General features: G+C 40.0%; 1 protein-coding gene across 4 annotated transcripts in view; it reads left to right on the top strand.

Moving 5' to 3' along the window:
• The window catches only part of LOC119732573 (substance-P receptor-like), a 35490-nt gene that overhangs the window by 10094 nt on the left and 2591 nt on the right, over positions 1-22805 (top strand). For 2 of the 4 annotated variants that reach the window (XM_038206138.1, XM_038206136.1), the window contains exon 3: positions 19473-20565. In XM_038206138.1, the coding sequence (XP_038062066.1) occupies positions 19843-20565 (723 nt within the window). In that variant the 5' untranslated portion in view covers positions 19473-19842. Of the gene's footprint in view, positions 1-8028; positions 8268-19472; positions 20566-22805 lie in introns of those variants that run through there. The other 2 variants (XM_038206140.1, XM_038206137.1) reach the window with 2 other exon arrangements.

The raw sequence follows: 22805 nt of genomic DNA, 5'->3' as shown, positions 1-22805 counted from the left end.
GCAGCCACTATACGCGCACCATCACGCGGCAGCTGCAGTCACTTCCAACTGCCATGTCGTTTCAGTTAACGTTCTCTAACTCTTTATAGAAGCCTTCAATACGAAACGAAATCCATATTATTGAAAAAGCAGGACCCACAGTGCATATTCTTAAGATTTTGAACTAAGGAAAGCAAAAACAATATATGCCTCAACCCAGAAAAATAAACAGATTAAGCAGCCACCAGTGTAAATCACATGTTACAGTGAGTGAGTGAGATAAGTAACCAGTCTTATAATCATAAGTGACATTCATTCAGTCAGTAAGATAGATATGAGAGGAGACCGTCCTCTGTGACTTACAAAAACCTACAGTGCGCATGTTAACGAACACAACATTATCTGTCATTCTTGTGCTTGGCGTACTCGATCCAAGTTTGGTTTATAAGAAATGGCGAGTTCTCTGCGAACGGTTCCCCTCCCAGGCCCCCAAACTTCCCAATCGCTACTTTCCCCCGTTTTGCTCCTAATTCAACTCTACGAAATGCGTACACGTGCCGTCCATTAAAGCACACAAAAGAAAGAAAGAGATACATCCTGACTGACCGAGGGATAAGTGGAGACGTGCCTGATGAGTATGTGGTGGTACTTTTCCGATGCAAAAACCCATTTAACTCCTGAATTGCAGAAAAGAAAAAATGTTAGCAGGTGAAACTAGTCGCTTCAAAGCGGGATTTATTCAGCTCCAAATTGAAGAGAGTAATTGACTTTTTTATCGGAGAGGGGCTTCATTACATAGAGTCAGAAAAAAATGATTACATTTGACAAGATGGTGGTTGCCCTAACTATATTCAATTATTCAACAGCAGTGTTATTACTTTTTATGTCGTAACGACTGTTTTCACAGATAATTGTAGCATGTATGTGTAGATGATTTTTATTCGTATTTTGCCATAGGCAACCATTATTACAAAGCCCAAGTTTTTATTTCCATGTTCCATGTTAATGAGGCTCGTACGTGCAGTAGAATGTCATGCCGTTTTCATCACATTCATGAATTGGACATACCCATAGACATTAAAACAAATTCAAATGTGAAGTTCATGAAATAGATATCAATTTTCGCAGTACATAGACTCAATTTGTTTTGACCATCCCTCTGTGTTCTCAAGTATTTAGTCTGGCGTCCGCTGTAGGTAACATAAGCTTAACTCTCGCCCCTTGTCTAAGTGCACGCTGTCGACAACGCAATGAACTAATGCGTTGACTGCTCCATTAAAGCAGAGAAGTCTCGGATTTCGGGTATAGTTTTTCCTGTGGCACCTGAAGGAGGGCATGTTGTGCATCCCTGCACACCAGTGAACATGATATTCTCATCCGGGGTAATAACTGTGAGTTTGCGCAGTGACGGGCACCATTAAGAGAAATGAGTTGTAAAAGGCATGTGATAGTCACACACAAAAGCTTCCTTCAAAGGCGCAAATCCTGATTCCCCCATAATGCATCATGTGAAAAAGTCGACTTCCGTTTGAAGACATTTTGCACGAGGGTAGAGGACAAAGCATCCTCCACATATCGTTTTCTTTATATAAAGGCGGGAACCTTCCGATTTTTTGATCAATGAAGTTGTTCGCCACAAATAAGGACATCATTTATTTAATCTGACTTCATACAAAAATGCGAGCAATTATTGCTTCGTTTTTTTAGGAAAAATGTTCTCACTGGTGTCTTTTGCGTACTAATACAGCGTATGTGGCAACTCTGTGACGCCAACTTCAGATCAATAGGAGCGATATGCGAGTATGAAAATACTAGATCGTCCACCATGCTCGGTAACGCTTCATGCCCAAGTGCTTCAATATTTTGCCTGACGAAAGTATCGGCATTTCCGGGATTCATCAATCAAAGCGAGTGATTTAAACGTTCCCCGGACTAACCAACCCTGCACACAACTGACTCACTCGCCATGTTTTCAAACGCATTAGGCAATGAGAACGTTAAAGTCTTGCACACGACCAACCTCCACACGTGCCGTTGTTCTGGTAACGGAATTTGGCTTGTGGACATACCATAAATGTCAGTTTGGCTTCGACAATAGTTGCGCAAATCTATAAATGCAGCTCGGCGGTGACCGAGAGACCACGAGTCGCCTTGCCATTTCCTATCGCCCCGTCCAAAAAGATATTGCCGTGTGTTCAACTGTAGAAAGCGTTACCTTATTCGGATAGGGTGCTGAGGCAGTAAACGAAGTGGGGCAAATCATCCGCAATTTTGGTGTTTACCCCAAGCAATTGTTTATCGTCTCTTAATTCAAATTTCACAGAGAGACAAATAGGCCTAATTATAACTTGATTAGAAGTGAACTGTCCCATTATAATTATATGTACTTTGTAGCCGTAACCGGACTATTTCAATTCTGATTTTATCCTTCCACGTCATAATATTATTAAAAATGTATGTGAGCTTTTTTTCATAATTTTGCAAGGAAGAAAAATCGCACCTTCTTATGACCAGTGTCTGCGACCTGATGCCTAGTCTGAGTGCAAACGTCTTACCACTCACACCTTTTCTACATAATATCGATTTGGCTTTTTTAACATTTGGGGGAAACAAATGTGCCCTATACGTAAACAAGGTGTGACGAAAAATTATCAAAGATAATTTAGTTTTTCTGAGTAGACCGGGCAACACTCTGCATGTCCTGACGTGGATCTTACTTTTAAAAGCTTTCCATGGGCCTACTAGTCCAACAGATTACGATCTATTCTAATCTTTTCTGTCTGTTCGCTTTAGGGTATTTTTCCTTTTTAAGTTAAAATATATTCAGTATCTCCAGACAGAATAGCGTCAACTCGCGTGAATATTAATTTGTTTTCAAGTATTCTCCATGTTGCCATCAATAGACCCCTTGCATGTGACCTCACTTATGAGGACAGTCGTCCTCTGTGAAAGGCACGGGTAGATAGTTTGTGCTTTCTTGCGGTTGAAATTAACCAAAATTTCCCACAGCGAAGGCCTTTCGTGAAAACGGTCTATTTATGCCACATACTTTATTGTGCATTCCAGTCTAAACAAACCATCAAAGATATTGTTGAGATTTTTGTACTTGTGTTCCGGGCATAACGTAAAATACAGCCATTGCGAAAAAGAAAAGCCAGCACTTAGGTAATCTACTCGGCTTGTGTGCAAGAAAGGGTCAGTCTCCATCTTAAGACAGAATGAAACAATTGAGTTTTACTTAAACCCACTCTTGAGAAATTCCAATGGAATCATTGGCTAGCCTTGAATACCCTATTGGAAGCAGGGTGTGGAGTTTTGGACGGTGTTTGCTCGTACGGTGATAATTTCTGTTATATGTGAACTGACGTTACAAAGGGCAGTTTGCCTGCTGTGGTGTTTTTGAATTGAAATATATAATTGCTATGGAATGCACCGAACACCAGATCTTCTGCGAGTGGTTCAGTTCGGTGCCGTATGTTTTATGCCATTTCACCATCCTTGAAACTTGTGTCCCCTTCACACGCGTTTACTCGAAGTCTTCCCAATCTATGGATCTACCGGTCTGCCTTTTTTCTTAAACGAACGCTTAACCGATCTTACTTTAATCTTATAATTTAATCTCTTTAATGGTCACCGAAATGCTTTTCAGGATGCCTCTGAGAGGAAAACTTAGTAAGTCCCCTGAGTACCTTGAATACTCGTTTTCAAATATTTGGCGTTCCAGATAAAAACAAAGACTGGAACTGAAAGAATATTGATGGATCGGATAAGAAGCTTTACTGGCTTAGGCCAGTATTAAATGTCACAAGTCTGTTTGCATTGCAAGGCTTTTTGTCTGGAATACGAGGTCGAATTTTATTTGCTAACGTCTTTCAATGACATAAATGGTCAGGTTTCAAATGTTTTTATTAGGGAAAGGCGCCGGTCTGCATAGGCGAGCGATTGAATTGATTACGCTTCGAAATAATACTCAACAATAGTTAAATCTTTTCAGATTTCCTAAAAAGTACTTTCAAAGGGCTTGTGGTTATAATGCTTTTATTCTTGTCTTACGCCACGTGAACATTTACATCCTAAATATTTCTCCGCTGTTTAATTGATGGGTTTTAAAATCTGTGTTCTACTTTTCCACCGTTTACAATTATCTTGAAACAATTACTCCAAATGAAGACGAAGCACCGTGTCAGTTATATTTGGTAAACGTACTTCTGGTCAGCGTTGTTACATTGTCTCCGGATATTTGCTCGAGACGGAAAACGGGCCGCCCTGCAGGCTGATGGCGTGCTATCTCTAAGACATGATGTAGTTCCATCATGCCTCTTTTCTCGGCCAATAACGTTTGGTCATTGAGACCTCTCCCCGTGAGCCTCTCGATGAGGGTTTTTTGCCCGTCCACCGATTTAGCGCGAGGGGGAAAGACGTTGCGGAAGCCACGCGAGTGATGTGACTGTGAGGCAGCGGGGGCGAACGTGCCACGCATGACGGCCCCACGCGTTGCTCTAATTGTGGCGCGACGCGCGAGTGGACTGGTCTGGTTCCCAAGCGGCTGTCATCGATTAGACGGTACGGTGCTATCCCTCAAGGCAATCATGGGACCAACAATCCCCAAATAACCCACAGGCAACCTGTTTTGGCCTCGTTTCGAATCCCTAAATGTAACTCGAATCCCTGAATGTTCATGGTGTCCATTGCCGAACATACATGCCACAATGATGGGTATTTGCCTAAACAATTGGTATGGGGTGTCTTTCAAAAAGTCAATTGCCAATCCTTGACATCCCCTGTTCATTTTATCATAATTTTGAATGTCAAAAGATGCAAATTAAAAATTTATATAATGAAGAGATTACTTCGGCTAGCAACAAAGTCATCCTGAGCACGATCGCCGTGATTGAACAAAAACATGAGAACTATTAAAGTTGTCCCTACAACCGAAGCGTGAAAGAAAAAGGCTAGATATAAAGATAGTTCTATACTCAATTAAGGACTTGATTATTAGGATCGACTCTTTGGAAAGTTTTTCAACAACAATGTGCTCAAATCCTTAGAATTGTCTCAAATTCGTTTTAACTTATTTCTTAATCGGAAGTGCAAAGGTGTTAGTGAATACAGTCAAAATACTGTAATCAAGCAAATAAATTGGCGCAGAATTCTTGAGAATATAATGGGTGAACTGAACATTCTGTTGACAAGAATTTTTAAAAAAATACCCAATGTTGATATTTGTTTTCCGACAAGGCAACAGAAAATAGAGCGTGAAAACTAAGGATTTCGCCTGTTTTGCGTGGCAACAACAAAAGAGAAACTGCAGCAGAATACAAAAACATACAAATGCTCTGGAATACAAATTCCAGAGCGTTTGCAATGTGTTGTTCTTATGTCAAACAGAACATACCGTCTTGGAAGACTCGATTCTGCCTCCATGAATAAAACCCATCTTTTATACTGTTTGTAAGTGAAATTGCATTACCAATGTAAAACAGTTCGATTTGTCTCCACCTTTTTGACGAATTAAGTAGACGCATTGCAAAAACGATAAAAAGAAATGCTGCATATTCTGTATAATTCTCGTTTTGTCTGACGCACAGGCCCATATAATGGATCTTCCGAAAGACTGAAATCCTCGTGCAAATTTTCCGTACGTCCGACTTCTTTCGCGCCAATATTCATGCCCCTGAGTGGGCCGTGCACTGCCTGCTCTGATTTCGAAGTAGGCAAGTGGTTTCGGTTCGGCGTGCATGGCAAATCACCATCCACTGTAATATTCTCCGTCACCTGACCCGTCCCGGCCTCGTTCGAGATGGAGCATCGGGACCTGCTGTGATTGCCCGGATTTAGTTGCACAGGAGTCCTGACATCTCTGCCTCGGTAGAAAACCCTAATCACCGGCTGAATATATTTTTTTTGCTGACAGCTTGGCACGTGACGAATAGTCTTTTTTGGATTCTTTCTTTTCAGACTAATGAGAAGGAATTCACGAGTTAAATGCTTCAGGCAGGCTTCGTTATAACCAGCCAGCTTGGAAGACTAATCAGCAATATTGGGTGCCCTACTTTTACTTTGACATCATTATTAACAAGCAAGGAGAGTACGCGTGCACGTTTGTTCACAACAGCTATGAAATTAAAAAAGGTCCTTTTCCGACGGTGGTCATTAAGGGACAAAACACTTGTTTTTATGCGACCCTTGTAATTTCTTAACGAACTTTCTTTTATGGCATAGTGAATATCTTCCATCGCAACAAAACTTCACGAAATGTATGACTGCGGTGTCCCTTGGGGGACATCGTACTTTATCACTTGCCCCATAAGCACGTACGTGCGCTGGTGTCTAAAATGTAAATGTCGTTAAATTTATTTTTAACAATGGCCCCGAAGTGATGTGTTACACACTGTAGCAATAAATTGTATTCTTGAATAAAATCATTAGTTTATTTGAGCATTTCATTGCACTGCCAAGGCGGCAGTGTTAATTAACTGCAAGGTTCTGTACTTTTTGGAATGGTACGGTTCAGAATGGCGTTTCGCCGAAGCAAACTTAATCGATAAAAAATAAATACATTGGATTTCCGCAGCCTGGAGCTGTTTGTATGCAGCGAGCGTTGATATTATGCGCAAATGTCCGGTTAGATATCCACACACCGGAGCACACACTCGTACCGAATTCCACCTTGCCAAAAGTACCGGCTCAGTGACACGATAACGAGTACTGGAGTGTTGCGATGACCGAGTCGGGTGACTGCCGATAGCAGGAAAAGCGCGACCAAGAAAAGAGAGGCTGACGATTCGTTGTCTTCTTTCACTTTCCTTTGAGCCACAGATTCGACTTCGGTTTCACTAATTGACCTTGGTGTATTTAGACACACTGATATCGCGACTGCTTCAATACAGTAACAGATATTAGGTAATTTGCTGGCTGACTGTTCTAAAATTACACCGGGAAAAAGAAAGAGTCGTGAATTACACTGGAGACCAAAGCTCAGTATGGGGACTTGACATATTGCATGTGGCTATGAGCCGTAAGAAATCCGTCTCAAGTACAGAACGCGTACACAAGAAACGCAGTACCATAAGGACAAAAACTGTACTGGCCGTTCTCAATCTCTTAATACGCGTGAATGTGAGCCTGAAGTAGAGAAAGGGCTCGTTCGCTTGTATGTGTACATTACTCCAATAAATTAAGCTGTGCTGTTAATAGCATTTGCCTCGACTCAAGACTTTTCTCGATGGTATTTCCTAATTATATTTGGTTTGGCGCGACGCAACGCCAGTCTCCTAACCCAGCTGGTTTTAAGTACATTCTGCGCGTATAATGTGCTCGCTTGTAACAGACATGCAGTATGTACGTAGGCTACGTAAAGCGACACTATCCAGTACGTGGTGAAAAATTGGCAATTATAAAGGAATTGTTCACGACATCACTGTTTGCATATGTCGAGAATTCTCTGACAGAATTTAATCTCTGACATTCTATACCAACCTGTGTCTTCAGACTTTAATAGTAAGTGAAGATTTATTAAGACTGATTGTCACATGTCACTGCAATCTATTTTACGCGTCGCTGGCCTCTGAAACATTCAACTCGTATTAATGCAGTGCAAACAAGACAGCGGTCATTTATTCGCCTAAAACGTTATTTATATAAGCTTTCTTTACCAGCACAGATGATAACTGCAGTTCTGAAATAAATCAATTTTATTTATTTTTTATTTCAATTTATCTTACAAGTTTCGTCTTACTTGACTTTAAGTTGTGGTAATGCATTCCATAAAAAAGTAACAAATGAATTTACATTGAAGTATTTTTTCGGGGGAACGGGAACGCTATTAAGAACACTTAAGTGTATTTTTTCTTGAAAAAAGAAGAAGAATCGTTTGATTCAATGTCACATTTTACGCATTCAGCCGCCATCGGCAACAACCACCAACTATACGTTATTCCACTCTAATACAAATAGATTGCAACGTGTACTTAGGTCCGCTCAACAAGCTACTGAGCGCTGCGGTGTTAAAACTGACGCGTGCTTCCAAATCATTGCCAGATGCCCAGGAGTGCGGCTCCCGATAGACTACCCTGATTGTTCGCTACGGTTGGAGCGGGGCCAATTTTTTTTAGCGCCCGTGGATTTACAGGAAATCTCGCGCCACTGTCATCATCCAATTAAATCCTTCATTCCAGTTCCAGTGTTAATCAAGCCACGTTTTTCGAGAAAGGTAATTTAAGTTGACAATTCAGACATTCGTGGTTTCTATGGGCGACACCTTCTATTCCATCACATGTTGAATCGAGGTAAGCTCTCTTAAAAGCTATTCGTTTCTATTCAATATTCCGTAATTATATTTCAAAATGCAGCCTTAGGAATCGTTTTAAATGCCCGAACGATGAATTGAATTTGTCAGTGTCGTATTATCGAGTTAGATAATTGCATTTGGTTTTGTTTGTTGATTGTATTGATCCTATTTTATGCCAGAGTATACTTCAAAAACGAGGGTAAAATGTCCTGTCTGCCTCGAACAGTACAGTAATGACCACCTAAAGGAACTTATTAAACAAGTATCAAAATGATTAACTGTATATAATCGATGTTTTTAATCTCTTTTCACGTTATGACTTACTGAGAAAAAGCACCGTTGGCATTATAATGATTTACATAACTTTCAAGGCGATTCGAAATGAATGGTAACAATTAGAACGAGGTTAATGAATCTCCAACCCTTGCCTGGCAAAGGTAGAATGAGTAACTATTCGGCACTATCAGATTAAGTTCATTAAAATGATAAGTGGCTGTATTATTTTCAAACAGTACTCTCAAGGCTGATCGATGGGTCCTTTCGCATACTATTCATTCATTATAAAAGCTGGTTCTATTGACGATAATTGTGTTCGCATCTTCGGGGCTCTGTGCTTAGAAAAAAAATGTATCAACAATTTCGACAATGTTGAATCTTTGCACGCATTCATGGAATCCTCTTTGCAGTTGCAAATTTGAATTTTTTTGTTGTCTTTTCGGAAATAGGTTTCTTGTGCAGTTTTTGGTATGGCAAACCCGACTGGTTTTTGTAACAAATCGATGCCGAAACGCAAAGCAAATATAGATCTGTACTTAGCAATGTGTTTTCATTCGGCAGATAACAATATTATTGCAGTCGAGACACCTGACAGTTGTTGTTCACCTGATAGTACAAACGGTGGCTAATAGTAGCTGCTGAAGAATGAAATTTCGAAGCTTTGTGATCAAGCAGCCCCCGGAATTTCCGTTTCTCCACATTCACCCTAAACACCTGCACGGGTTTAGAAGACCATTGTGTACATTATACGATTTGATGCTCGTAGTTATTAAAAGGCATGTTTATAAACGGCTATTTCTGTTGCATTTTTGTGATCGACCTTTTTCATACTGTGCAATCACAATTTACATCATGGGTTGAGTAAGGAAATTGACGAGCGTGGGAATACACCCGTGACGTCTTCTTTACTCACACAAACCTGGTTTGAAGTGAAACAAGTCAGTTTTCATCTAATTTCGCATTTGATATTGGGCTTTTATTGATTGAATTTGTAAATTGATGAGATTGTGAAGAAATTCATCGTTCCATTTTAGTATATAAACACATTTTACCAACATGCCACGTTTTGAGAGCTTGTAAACGGAACAAATGTTTCGATTTAGATACCACAATAATTGAGCACTGCCGTTTTCGCGTTACGGCGTACCTTTAAAATGTCCAGTGGTCTTTATAATCAAGTTATACAGTCGGACATTTTTCCCGCAGGACATCAAGAATTAACGGACCGTAAAGATGAAAACAGCAAAAGACAGCAAGTACAAAAACACTCCCACTGCAAATCAAAATTAAGTTTCCAGGCTGTTTAATGATTTTTCTCCCTGTTGGTTTTACCTTTCGGAAAAACCAGAGCCGGGAAAGTGGCAAAGGTGCGAGTTATTCCAGTCACTGCATCCAAGCTAGTCATTCAATCATAGTGAAATATTATCGCATAGAGAAAAAAAGGTTTGTGAAAGGGATAAAACATTTGAGGAACATTCAAAGAACACTTAGTTCTATCTGAGAATGCTTGATTTAAAGATCGTTCATGAACTTAGTGATCTCTAACCATGCAGCTATCGTGCGGTCACACACTCCGAAATTAAGTCAAGCTAGTCAGCGTGAATTCTGACAAGGGCGGCGTGACATTTAGATGCTAGAGTGTTGAACAGAATGAAGTGGGTCTGCACCCAATATGGTAATCAATGCGCTGTCGCAACGCTAGCTGTTATTCCTTCAACGAAGTTATAATTGATTGATTGGTTTTATTTCTGTCTGGAAATGAGCCTTTGGATCCCCTCACTGTTTTTGGCGAAGTTCAAAGGCAGTTTGGAAGCCTGGCGGAACCTTGAAAGGGGGAATATGTGGTGAAATGTTCAGTTTTAAAGAATAAAGGAAACCCTGAAATTATATATCTTAGAAAATATGTGAAAGGACTTCAGAACGGGACAGAAAATGCAATCCAGGTTTGCCTGTACGCGAATCGAAATCGGTCACAGACGAATATACTAGAATTGTCCTCGGAATGTGCATGAGTCAGATTCAAAGCTGATCGCGAAAGCAACTTGCGATGTTTTGAGTGATTGTAGTCATAAAAGTCGCATCGACTTTTATTATTTCGACAAAAACAAAAACCCAATCGCTTCTTTGGCATTTCTTGGATTTTATGTGGGCAGGGAACTGTTTGCATTTAAATGGAAATTATAAAGTAGAATTTGATCACGGACGTCGGAGGTGATTGTAAAGGAGATGCCTCTTGCCAAAAATCCGACGATAACGGAAGTCGTAAATATCAAGTTTCTCATCAGAAGTTGGCAGTTCTGGCTGGAATATAGATTGTGGGGGTAATGGACACTCCGGTGACCCGAATCAAAAGGTGGAAAACGTCCTGAAATTTAATAAAAGCGGGTCGTGATGGGGATATAGCAAAGGCCTAATTTGGAGAGCCGAGTATGCGTGGTCACGCGTATGGCTTGACCAGAATACGCCTGCTCAGTAGGCGGATGTATTGGGGCACTTTTAACTATTTGTAATCAGGCTTGACCGAATGAATAATAGCCACTAAAACAATTTAAAATTCAATATGAGATAATATGTTTGCCATTTTATTATTAGGATACACAAAAACAACATATTTTTTTTTCAAATGAAGGCCATTTTACACTGTTATTTCGGTTGTGTACTATATGAACCTAGCAACCAGTTGTGTAAAAAAAAATGAACAAGTTGTGTCATATTTTACACAAGTTGTGTAAACAACAGTTTACACAACGGGTTGCTAGGTTCATATAGTACACAACCGTCTGATTTTTACACAACCGAAATAACAGTGTGAGTGCTTTTAATCTGCTTTTGTGAGTAAACGACGCCCGCATATAAGCTCGAAATGAGCATGAAGCAAATAGGACGATACAATATCAACAATATTTAATAATGCTACGTCGTTAATTTGACACCATGTCCTATCTGTACAAAAATGTATTTTCTGTGAATTAGTGACTAGTCTTTGTTATTTACATTGGCAGTAACTACAAACGTATATTCCTTTAAAATGCAAGTCTACGTCTGAATGAGTGAAGTCAAATTCAATCCTGAATATCTTTAAGTCAGCCCATACCGCATTGAATAACGAGCGGTTAAACGGACGGATCGTGACATACAAACGTGAAATTATAACTAACCCGTTCAGTTAGTTCCGTAGCTATGCCGATACCTATCGTCCCCATCATGCAGCACGTGCACTAACGAACCTACAGGAAAACCGTCGATCCTACCCATGGGAAAAATGTGGAAATTATGCATGGAAAGACATCCTTTGAGTGTATAAAATTAAGGACAGATACCCAAAGGGCCAAGGCGTCTATATACATTCAATCGGACTAAGCATCTCCTGAAAATGTGCAATAACCCTTTGCATTCAAATTTAAGACGCTACAAGAAATACGGCAAACGATTTCGGTTCCTTTTATATTCTCTGTTGATTTTACATCGAACGCAGTCTACTTTTGTCCGTTCTGTTCGTTGTGCTCTCCAATGTTTGTTCAATAAATCCATTGAAGTCTCGTCGAAATCAATGTTTTATTTTACATGTTTTATATTCCTGCTGCGTTAATGTGTTATTCATGTAGTCAGGTGCAAAAAAAATGAATTAAACAATCATGAAATATATAGAAGTGAGAGATGATTCAATCGACCATGCACTTGCCCGCCCTGGGAGTATGTTCCACATGCCACATTCAATTAAAATGTAAAGAAGAAAAAAGTTGTAGTGCCTGACGTAACGATCCTCTCAGGATACTTGTGAAAGGCAAAATGAAGAAACAAATCTTAAGAATTTGTCTGAAGAAGAATGTCTACGGAAGTTACTGCAACTGCACAAAAGCGCTCGTGTAGCGTCAGTCGCAGTCTTCAGCCCCTAGCTTGAGATCAGCTCCTCTAGCTTGAGGGGTTGTGATGTGAATGCGACTGGTGAAGTCAACATGGAAGTAACTCTAAAAGTATGTACGCACGTACGCGTCACTCATCCCGTATTTTTTTTTAAGAGGGACTACAATTCCCACCCTCCGTGTTTAGCCACCTAGAAGGGCTTGTGTACATTATGGCGTACACAAATCCTGCCGATAGCTGGAAAATATTTACGAATCCGTGACACAAATATCACTCACGTTTTTCTCTTTTGTTCTTAGTACTTCGAGACATTATGTTTCATGTGTATAACTCCTCGGTCCGTAGATGTAATATTATAAGAATGTAGTGAAAAAGATCAAATATATGTGCAAAAGATATTCTTATCTCTATAATTTTTCCTTCTGCATATGAATAAGAACATATTCTATACTGTGAATATTTGGAAGGGAGATCGTTTTCTTAACGACTGCATATGAATAAGAATATATTCTATACTGTGTATATTTGGAAGGGAGATTGTTTTCTTAACGACAGCGGTGTGATGTTAAAAGACAAGATTCACTAGTGTTGGTCGAACCAAGAAGTTTCTCTTGTCTTGAGAAAACAATGGTTTACCAAAACTGAATTGAAAAGTGCTGGCCTATTTACCTCACAAACAAAACCGAATAGATTAATTGTGTATAGTTGGGGGAAAAAAGGGATTTTCGTTTTTTCTCTCAAGAGAAAAACAGCTGCATATGATTTATGGTTCTTTCTGCTTGAAATTTTTGGCGAAGTTCAAAGTCGGTCATTTTTTTTCTATATTTCCTTCCCAAAAAATCTAAAAACTAAAGTAGACATAACTAAACGTGGAAAATTATCTGCGTTAGCCATCTCTGACTAAATTGACAGTTTCAAACCCATGTGTATTTGTGTTATGAAAATGGATTGACGTGTGCCAACTTCCTGCGTTTAGATTTAAAGATGCGTTAGATAACCTACACAAAACAGTACATATATATCGAGTAAAAAGCAGGGTTTTTTTACTGTTTCGTCACTCAAAGATTTCAAAATGCCTACACACATAAGACCCGCCCAGGATGTTGAAAATTTGTATTTTGGACCGTGCCTTTAACCGTGGGCCTATCATTCAAGAAGGAAGACCCTCTGGGTCCGTCTTTTAAACATTTCTGTATGTTTTTCCCCAAGGCTGTCGTGAGCATTCCACAAATACGACACTTTGTTGCGAAGAAGTGCGAAATGGTCCCGCGGTGTTGGTTGTTTTGACTACATCTCGACATCTCATATATACATACATGGATTGAGTTCATGTAATGTGATCTGTACAAAAGCTGTCCCAGTTGGACTGTGAGTGGGAAGAATTTTAATGAAAAACAACATAATCTTCTCACTGTAAGCTGTAAGTGACAAAGTTTGTCTCTCGGAACAAACAAACAAACGGACAAATACACTTATCGTCTCGCAACAGGTACATTTGCACTCTAATTGATTGATATGTGCTCCCGACATCTTGCATGGCGGGTTGAATCCACGCCCTAGATGGACATTTGTTACATCAATCCCAACTTGCTTAACCTTTTATTCTGAAACAGAAACATTAATATCCCATGCCGTGCCCAAATGTGGTAACATTATTGCTTCTTTTTTTTCCTACCAGTTTTGATTACCAATAATTTGCGAAGTTGTAAGACGTCAATTAGTTGACTCAAGAACTCTTCCCTTTACTCTTGACCCGAAATATGTGTCGTCACATTGTTTCTCAAACTTCGAGTTCAGGATATCGTTCGTGCTTGGATGTTATTTTTTAAATGAATGTGCTGAGAATGTTGGTCGATACGTTGATTCTGTTTTTCCTTGCTATTACTTCTTCTCATGGGTAGACTTTGTTCTTTGGATCACTTTTTCTGAAAGTGCGGGGTAGATCTAGAATGAGTGGATGTATACCATGTGAATTGAAGCCGTCATTTTATTGGATGCTTTCAACCAAGACAAGGGTTATCGGAGACAGTAAAATGTTCTCAAATATCGGAAAAGTCAGTCAAAAACCACACTCGCTCAAAATATTCAAGACAATCCGCCGTCGGGGCACAAGACGGGACAATAATATTCTCCAGGAGGTAGAGTTTGAAATGTTGTTCTCAAAAAAAGTCAGAAATTCGAGAAGAGACCATACACGGCATGTAATTCGATCGCGAGTCCCAACCACCGCCGTTGGATTTAAAAAAAAAAGACTTATTGAGATTTAAAAATTATTCTGAAAAAGGAGACTCTGAGACGCATAATAATCTTTCGAATTTTCAGGGAGTTTTGTTACAACAAGTAAGGTGTTTTTGGCTGCAAGATATTTCATGAAGGCAGAAAGTAACGGAAGTGATGGTTTATGCAGCATTTTAAAGACCCTTGCGCCCTTACTATTTTGCACTCTAAACAAACAAACTGAATCCCACCTGAAATACTGTTGGTCGCACGGGTGAGTCAGAAACTTTATGAGCGCGCCTGCCCGCACACTAACAAGCTGTATGTACGAAACTATTTTTTACATTGGATGATAAAGTGAAACCATTATTAAGACCTTTTGATTGCTAAACTTCTCAGTGGAAAACATGCAAATAAGTCGAATCAAAACTGTCATATTGGGGAAAGAATCTTGCAAATAAACCTACACTGCCGAATACAATACCATCACTTCTCAATGATCTGAGTGATTTTACTCTCTAAAATTACTCAGGAAACGTGTACTATATTTAAACTAAAATCACGCCCAAGGCTAAGATTTTGCCTTAGATATGCCCACAGTAAATGAGCTCTCTGTGCTTACGTCAACGACCGAAGTGAAAAGCCCATTAGCATGCCGTTATCATGATGGTTTGCCAAGACAACGCCATGACACCATCGAACAACCAACCCCATCGCCGAAAAACCGTTCATCCGCAGTGAGATATCCTTCAAGGCCATTTCAGAAAATCTTCTCGGGTCTTTCTAATAATTACGATTGCAGTACCACGCCGAGGAAACCCCTGAGTGAAACTGCGGGGGGAGAAGGTGTTTTTCTTGCACTTTGCGACGTGGAAACTGTTGATTTTCCTTTGCACTTTACACAATGAATCTTCTCAACATTGAGTCCGAAGAGACACCTGCTGTACCAAGTCTAATATCAATCAGAATTGGTGCAAAGTGAGAATGAAAGTCAGTAGCAAATTTAATCCTGGACCGTTGATCGATTAGTGCTTGACGGAACGTACTGTCTACGTGCTAAAAGCAACGTGCAGACGATGGTCAAAACTCTTGTCATCGCGAATTTTCTTGATTTTTTCTGCGCATGATTGATGGTGCTAATCAGTAATACGACCAATTTACCGTGTTATGCAGGTATCGAATAGTCAAATAGCGTGGGTTGGAGCGAAACAGGTCAAGCTGTGGTTGCCCGTACAGTTCTCGCTCAAATCTGCTCTGGGTTTGCGGAGTGTTACTCAGTGTCCAACTGGGGGGGGGGGGGGGGGGGGGGGGGGGGGTTATTGCCGTCCACCCACCCCCACCTCAAGCCCAGCAGAGGTCTGTCCCCCTATTTAAAATCTTGAATTGCACACAAACAACAGTGGTATTATCTGCCTTCAGTGCACCCCTGGTAAAAATGGTGTGCCCCCCATGCCCCTAGAAGTTTTAAGCCCGGTTCATACTTCATGCGAAAGCATAGGCGAAGCGAAATTTGTGACGTCAACAATACATTTGAAGCGCGTCCACCATTGTTGACGACATGAATTTCGCTTCGCACAAGCTTTCGCGTGAAGTATGAACCGGGCTTAACCCTACAGTTACGCAGCAGGTGATACTTTCCTCGCCTTCCACCTCTCTTTGTGCCCTTGTTCGAATCCCACTAAGCTTAATATATGGTTTGGTTTCTCTGGTAGTTTCTTCAGGCCACCAAGCGTCGGGATCTCTTTTGAAGAACTCTTAAATAATTAAGAATAAAGAAATAATGCTTTTGATACAAGGCTCCCTCTGTGACGAGCTTGAAACTGATCGGTTTATGTAACCCACAGCCACATTTTCAAAATGCTTGATGCATACGACGTGCTCAATACAAAGTCCGCATATAGTGATGTACAAGTTACATTGCATTTTGAACAATGACACATGACATAAATTTACCTAGTTTTATCAAATCTTTCCCCTTAATATCATTATTAACCTTAGATTGTTAGTACATTATTGCTTTAAATGAAGCCTGTGTTACACTGAATAGATTGTTTACTTTGCCCACAACAATTTGTTATAGAGCTATCTGACCTACGTAATCAGTTAAAAATTAATTGTCGTGTCTATACTTTGGGCCAAATTAGTAAACAAAACCCCGATGGCATGAAATGGGTTGCCCTCGTTTCTAGAACACCAAGATGTTTCGTAATGTTCACTTGAATAGTGGTCCGTTTCTTCACAAAGGAACTTCTGACGTCTGTTGCCACAGGATAGGATGGAATGTTCACGTGTTACTGCTAGTCACAGACTCATTCTTGTGACTTTTATTCCCGGCTGAGTTTTTGTTCCTTATTTGAATTTAAGCGCCTGCTGGGTACAGCGAGTCTAGACGACTCGCTGATTTGTCGACAACAGGGATCTAGTCAAACTCGTTATGGCACTGAACGTGATATTGTAATCGTTTTGCGAGGTGTGTGGACGTTCTCTAAAGTAAACACACCGGCAATTCTGCTTGCAATTCGTGGCCGAGGCATCGCCTCGTTAGGGGAGGGAAGCTTTACCAAAACGGAGAACGGACACATGCCGCGTGACGACCATAATCGGTATTTGCACAACTCGGATTGCAATTTAATAGAAGTAGCAACAACCGAATATTTGCTGTGCATCCTATTCAGTTGTATCCCCCTTCATGCTCTGGTTGAACTGTATTTTCCATTCGTGTGTTAGGATTACAGAGAACACACAACAATTATAATCGTTGTTTTCCTGCGTGAAGACATTGGTACCAGTAAATCACTACGTTAGCTAAATGTAAACTTTTTTCTTGTTTCTGTCATTTTTGCTTTTGTTCACATTTTTTTTCCAGTTCTTGGTCTTGTTTTGTTTTTCATTCTCCCCTTCTTTGTTGTCATACTTTTCATTTCAACGGTCCATTTAATGGTAAATCTTAATATCAATAATCGATGGGCGAGAGTCATTATTTTGGTTCTTTCCTCTAAACATTTTCATTTTTTTTGTCACGGATGTAAGATTTTTGGTTATTTTTTGATAAATGTTATACCATTTCCCCCAATTTTGAAGCATTAATTTCTTTTTTTTTTTGGTTCTATTATTTAGTATTTCATTGACACATTTTTTCCCTCGCAAAGCCCAGTACTTTTAATATCAGATAGATCATGGTAGCTGTCAGTGGTGTACTTGAATATTAAGCTACTGCACCAGCATGCCATTCTTTATTAACATAGCACGATTGCTGCGAAACACTGCTATTTCCCTATATCCCATGAAATTAAACGTCGTTAACTGAACGGCAACGTAATTATTTGATATATTGAGAAATTCAATAGCGCACTACACATGAAAGCAACGACACCTTTTTGCATTCATTTGAATCAATAGCAATGCTTATCTACGATCGGAATGTTGGGGATAATGTCTCGGTTTGGTGTATTTATGTATACTGCAATCTGTTAAAGGTGTTTTATTAAAGCACTCGCACAATTTAGAGACGGAGAAATCGCTTTTCAGAACAGGAAATCATTCTACCCTTTCAGGAAGGAACGTAAACTAATTTAGGGCACATGCTGTCAACCTTAGTAAGTGGTAAATTATGTCTTTAAAACATCCGGTTCTGCAAAGCCAGTGAGTATTATTACTTGCCACAATTTTAGTCCTTTGGAAGACATCTAATTTGTAGAAAAAATGTATTTAAGGTATGGCTATAAATATGTTTAGGTTATCTCAAGCTTGTTCCATTCAGTTGTGTAATTTTAGTTTTTCGCATTTGTTTACACTGCAGTGTGCTCGGTATTGCATCAGAATCAAAATCAGGCTAGGATGCGACACAATCTTATATATGTTTACTCTCAATTCTACCAAATTTCGATCAATATCACTGTTCTATATGTGAGCTACAGTCTGCCGACATGTACAGCATTCACCCGAGTACGGAAACAGGAATTGGTTGATTCTCATAACCACGTTATGTCTACAGGGTATTCATATGTTGTGGGCGGTTTAAGTTGAATTAATGATCTAATATCGCTCCTGTTTGATAACGGTTTCCTGAAATAAACAAAGTGTAGCATATTGGGATTCCTTGTTTTCCATTTATTGCAGTGCTTGGGTCGGCTTTTGATGAATCGCTAATGGCGACCGTCATCTAAACGCCCTCATTAAGCAGGATTAATGGTAGCCTCTGATGAAACCACTGAAATTCGTCGAGTAACTTAATCAAATAGAACAATTAGTTTTGTAACGACTTCCAACGAGTGGTAAGGAGACTATGATATCGAGTTAAGGTGCATATCCTGCGGGTGATAGGAGGGACTAGCATTGACCGTTGCCGATTGACCTGCTCCTCCAGCCGTTTAATTTTTTGCATTATATCGGCCATACGAATAACTTGATCCTTCTTTGCTTATAATTGGTTTATGCAAAAGCGAATTTCATGACAATTTGAAAAGATTTTCGAGGTATAAAGGAAATTCAGTACACACTTTTTTTTGTTATTTTTTAATTTCAACCCTTACTCCTTTAATACAGCATTTTTTTATGCCTGGATGACAAGCAATTTCCGACCACAAGACAAATTCAGCGGTATTCCCACCCCTAATATGATTCCGTGTTTTTGGCTTGTGCGGCGGTAGACTTGCCTTATAGGTGAAATGCTGTGACTAGTTTGGTAAAACGAATACTATGTTTTTATCAATACTATTACTGCTTTATTACCCTAACGTTTTGAAGCATTTTTTCGGGGGCACAAAATGGCATCTGCACTTATAAGTGCCGTAAAGAACTAAATCTTATACCAAATCAATTTGTTTATTTCTTTCCTTTTCAACAGATATGTCGTTAAACCGGCGCTGAGATTTCACCATCAAAATGTGTCGTGATTAGACTTGAGACCAGTCCTCACTGATGGAATAATGAGGACAACCAACGGCATGATATCATCTGAGTTTTCATGGGATGCTATTCTAACTTCTCGGTACCTTGATTGGCCAAGTTTGTAGAGCTTGTGTTTGCTCTTGTAAATATTTAACTTAAGTTGACCTTTGTCAGAGGTCATTACAGAAACAATATATCTTGCTTCGTTGGCCACTCTCTGACTCAATAGAGTTTTGAGGGCTGTGTTTGGACAACTGTGAATCATCCGCAAGTTTTGGGACGATACCCAAAGTTTCAGAATAGGTTGTTAAAAAATCTCCTGCAACATGAATGAATCGAATGATACTGGAAGCGATGGCCCCTACTACCACGTCTGTATGGATTACTATAACGAACCCATGTACAATGAACCAATATGGCTGCAGGTTCTCTTTGGTGTTTTCTTCGGCCTGGTAACCGTCCTCGGAATTGGCGGGAATGCTATAGTTTGCTACATTGTTCTTGGTCACCGCAGGATGCGCACAGTGACCAATTACTTCGTGGTCAATTTGGCCGTGAGTGACCAACTCATGGCCGTCATGTGCGTCAACTTCACCTTCTACACGACGCTCTACATGACCTGGCCGTTTGGTTTGGTCATGTGCAAAGCCGTATCCTTCTTTCAAAGCGTCTCTGTCTCCGTCAGCATCTTTACCCTAGTCGCCATCAGCATGGAGCGGTACATGGCGATCATCCATCCGCTGAGACCGCGTCTAGGCTCCACTGGGACCTTACTGGTGATCTTGTTCATTTGGATCAGCTCCGGTGCCTTGGGACTTCCCACCGCCATCTACTCTACCGTCTACCTGGAGGACGGGATGACCTATTGTTCCGAGGAGTGGGGCCAACGTGGAAACTACAGCTTTGCCACCATGGTCCTCCAGTACTTCTTACCTCTGGGAGTGTTAGGAATGGCGTATACTCGGATTGGAATAAGGATCTGGGCTCGGAAGACACCGGGAGAAGTGGAGGCAAATCGAGATAGACGGATGACTGAGTCCAAGATAAGGGTAAGACAACCTACTTTCTATTTGCTTTTGTTAATATCAAAAAAGTGGGAATAATCCAAAAAAAGGTATGACTGCTTTTGCAGTCGTAAAAGGAATATCCTGACAGTCTATTCAACAGGAAAGAAACGGGGTTCCTATCTGAGTAGGATAAAAAAAAAACTGACCCTACTGAAATAATGGCTGATGCGATCATTAATGGGTAGACTTGGAAGCTCCCAAACAGACTTATACACAAATGACTGGTAATATTGCACAAAAATATTTTGGGATCTACACAAGACCTTGCACGACTATACAGCATTTGTCCTCGGTTCTACCACTTTTCTGGGTCAATTCGCGCACGCTACTGCGTCCTTCCATAGCGCATGTTCCAGCACTCCAAGACTACTGTTTATCCCAGTTCAGTATACTACTTGTTGATTGGTCCAAAATTCTTGGCAGACTTTCCAAAATTGCGAACTTTATAGTAATTACGTGTAGAAGCATAAACGCAAGTGTCACAATGCTTGCCTGACCTGACGCAAGCTTACTTTAATTGTCGACGTGCTATGTCGCAGAGGCATGATGGAGAGCTTTTAGGAGGAAAAAAATGATAAAAGCTTTGCAATTAAGGACATCCTGCAAAAGCTGCAAATTGATACTTCAACTATTGATCGGTCATGCAGGCACGTTCTTTTGGGGGTAAATATAAAAGTTTCATCAGCATCTTGACGAGTCTCAGTAATGACTACAATTTTTACATTGGAAGGGAATACACACTCGCTGGTGCTGTGAGGGATATAGAATACTAGACGATATTAAAGCACGTTTTATAGCTCATTCCATGAAACTAAAAAGAACTGGAAAACAACCTAAATACAAAGTTCATCGATTAACCTGGTGGAATATGACATGGTTTTACGGTAATGAAAGATTAAGGGATATGGTCACGATAATTAATCAAAGAGGTTTCCATACTTCCCGCGGAAAAGTTGCCTTCATTTGTTATAATGTATCTCATTCATCAGAGCCTTGCATTGCGAACTTCAGTATTAGTACTTAGAGCGTGGCAACAAATTGAACATTAGGTCACATTAATCACAAAATGCTTTCAGAATCTGGCGTCGAATGTCGTTCAGAATTTCATTCGGAAATAATTTGATGGTATGGCACTCAACGGCTTTCTTTGTAAATCATGAAGTGCTCATTTTACCTGCATGGGCCAACGTAATGGCTTTTGCCAGGCTATAGCTTTACTGTTAACAAAGAAAAGAAGTATAACATTTCATATCAACAATCAAAAAGGAAACATCTTTTTAAATGGAAGTCATTTGTATTGGAAATTATCAAAGCGTTCTAGTTTTAAAACATTTTCAACAGAATCCATCAGTATGCTAATGCAAACGCTTGTGGCTGTCAAGATTCCCACTCGTTGGGTGTGGAGAAAAGGTCTTTTAATACATTTTAAGTAGATCCGTCGTTCTCATGTTTCAAATATTCATGACCACCGCCGTATTATATCCAGGGATGAGCTCCTTTCTGTCTGTTGGTTTTGCGTAAATTTCCTGACAGTTGGACTTTCTCATGCAGCCATTTTGCGACAAGTAAGTAAAGCTGCATTAGGCCTACATCCAAACGACTCGCACGCTTTGTATTCACGCTGAGTGCAAAATGAGACAGATTACTGAAAATAAACGTCAATTGTGATCATGCCGCAATCTTCTCATTATTATGCCCATTGCTTATACATAAATTTACTAGCAATTTTAGCCAGAGTGTTAAGGAGCGGAAGACATCTTTCCCAAGATCTCGATTTGATTTGATATGCATTGTAGCTACGCTTTAAGAGAAGGGTCTAGGGTAGAGATGTGTCGATGTTCGATTCAACACGATACTCTGTCGGTGCTTAGTTTCTCAAACACATATGATGAAGCAGCTCAGTGTATGGGGGCGCCAGTTTCTAGACGCTCAAGTATGTTTGTCTGAAATCTCTAGTGGGTCCGGTGTACCGTTTGCATCTTGCAAATTGAGTCTTGACCTGACACTTTGCAATAACACACACACTCCCACGTTGTATGTTGACTCGGAAGTGAGCTACATCGGCTGTACAGTAACCGAAAAGTTATGTTATATTTATTGCAGATTAGAACAACTCGAGAGATTAGAAGATTATATAAATGGCAGTCACTCGCCGGAAACACAAATAAATCGAACATCTGCCTTGAATTTTGATTGTTCAAACAATGTCATTTTTTTTCGTT

Source organism: Patiria miniata, unplaced genomic scaffold (genome assembly GCF_015706575.1).
Source record: "Patiria miniata isolate m_02_andy unplaced genomic scaffold, ASM1570657v1 HiC_scaffold_24, whole genome shotgun sequence".
In the NCBI taxonomy this organism is placed as follows: Eukaryota; Metazoa; Echinodermata; class Asteroidea; order Valvatida; family Asterinidae; genus Patiria; species Patiria miniata.
Note: the sequence above shows the minus strand (reverse complement) of the source record. Positions and strands in the feature narration are given on the sequence as shown.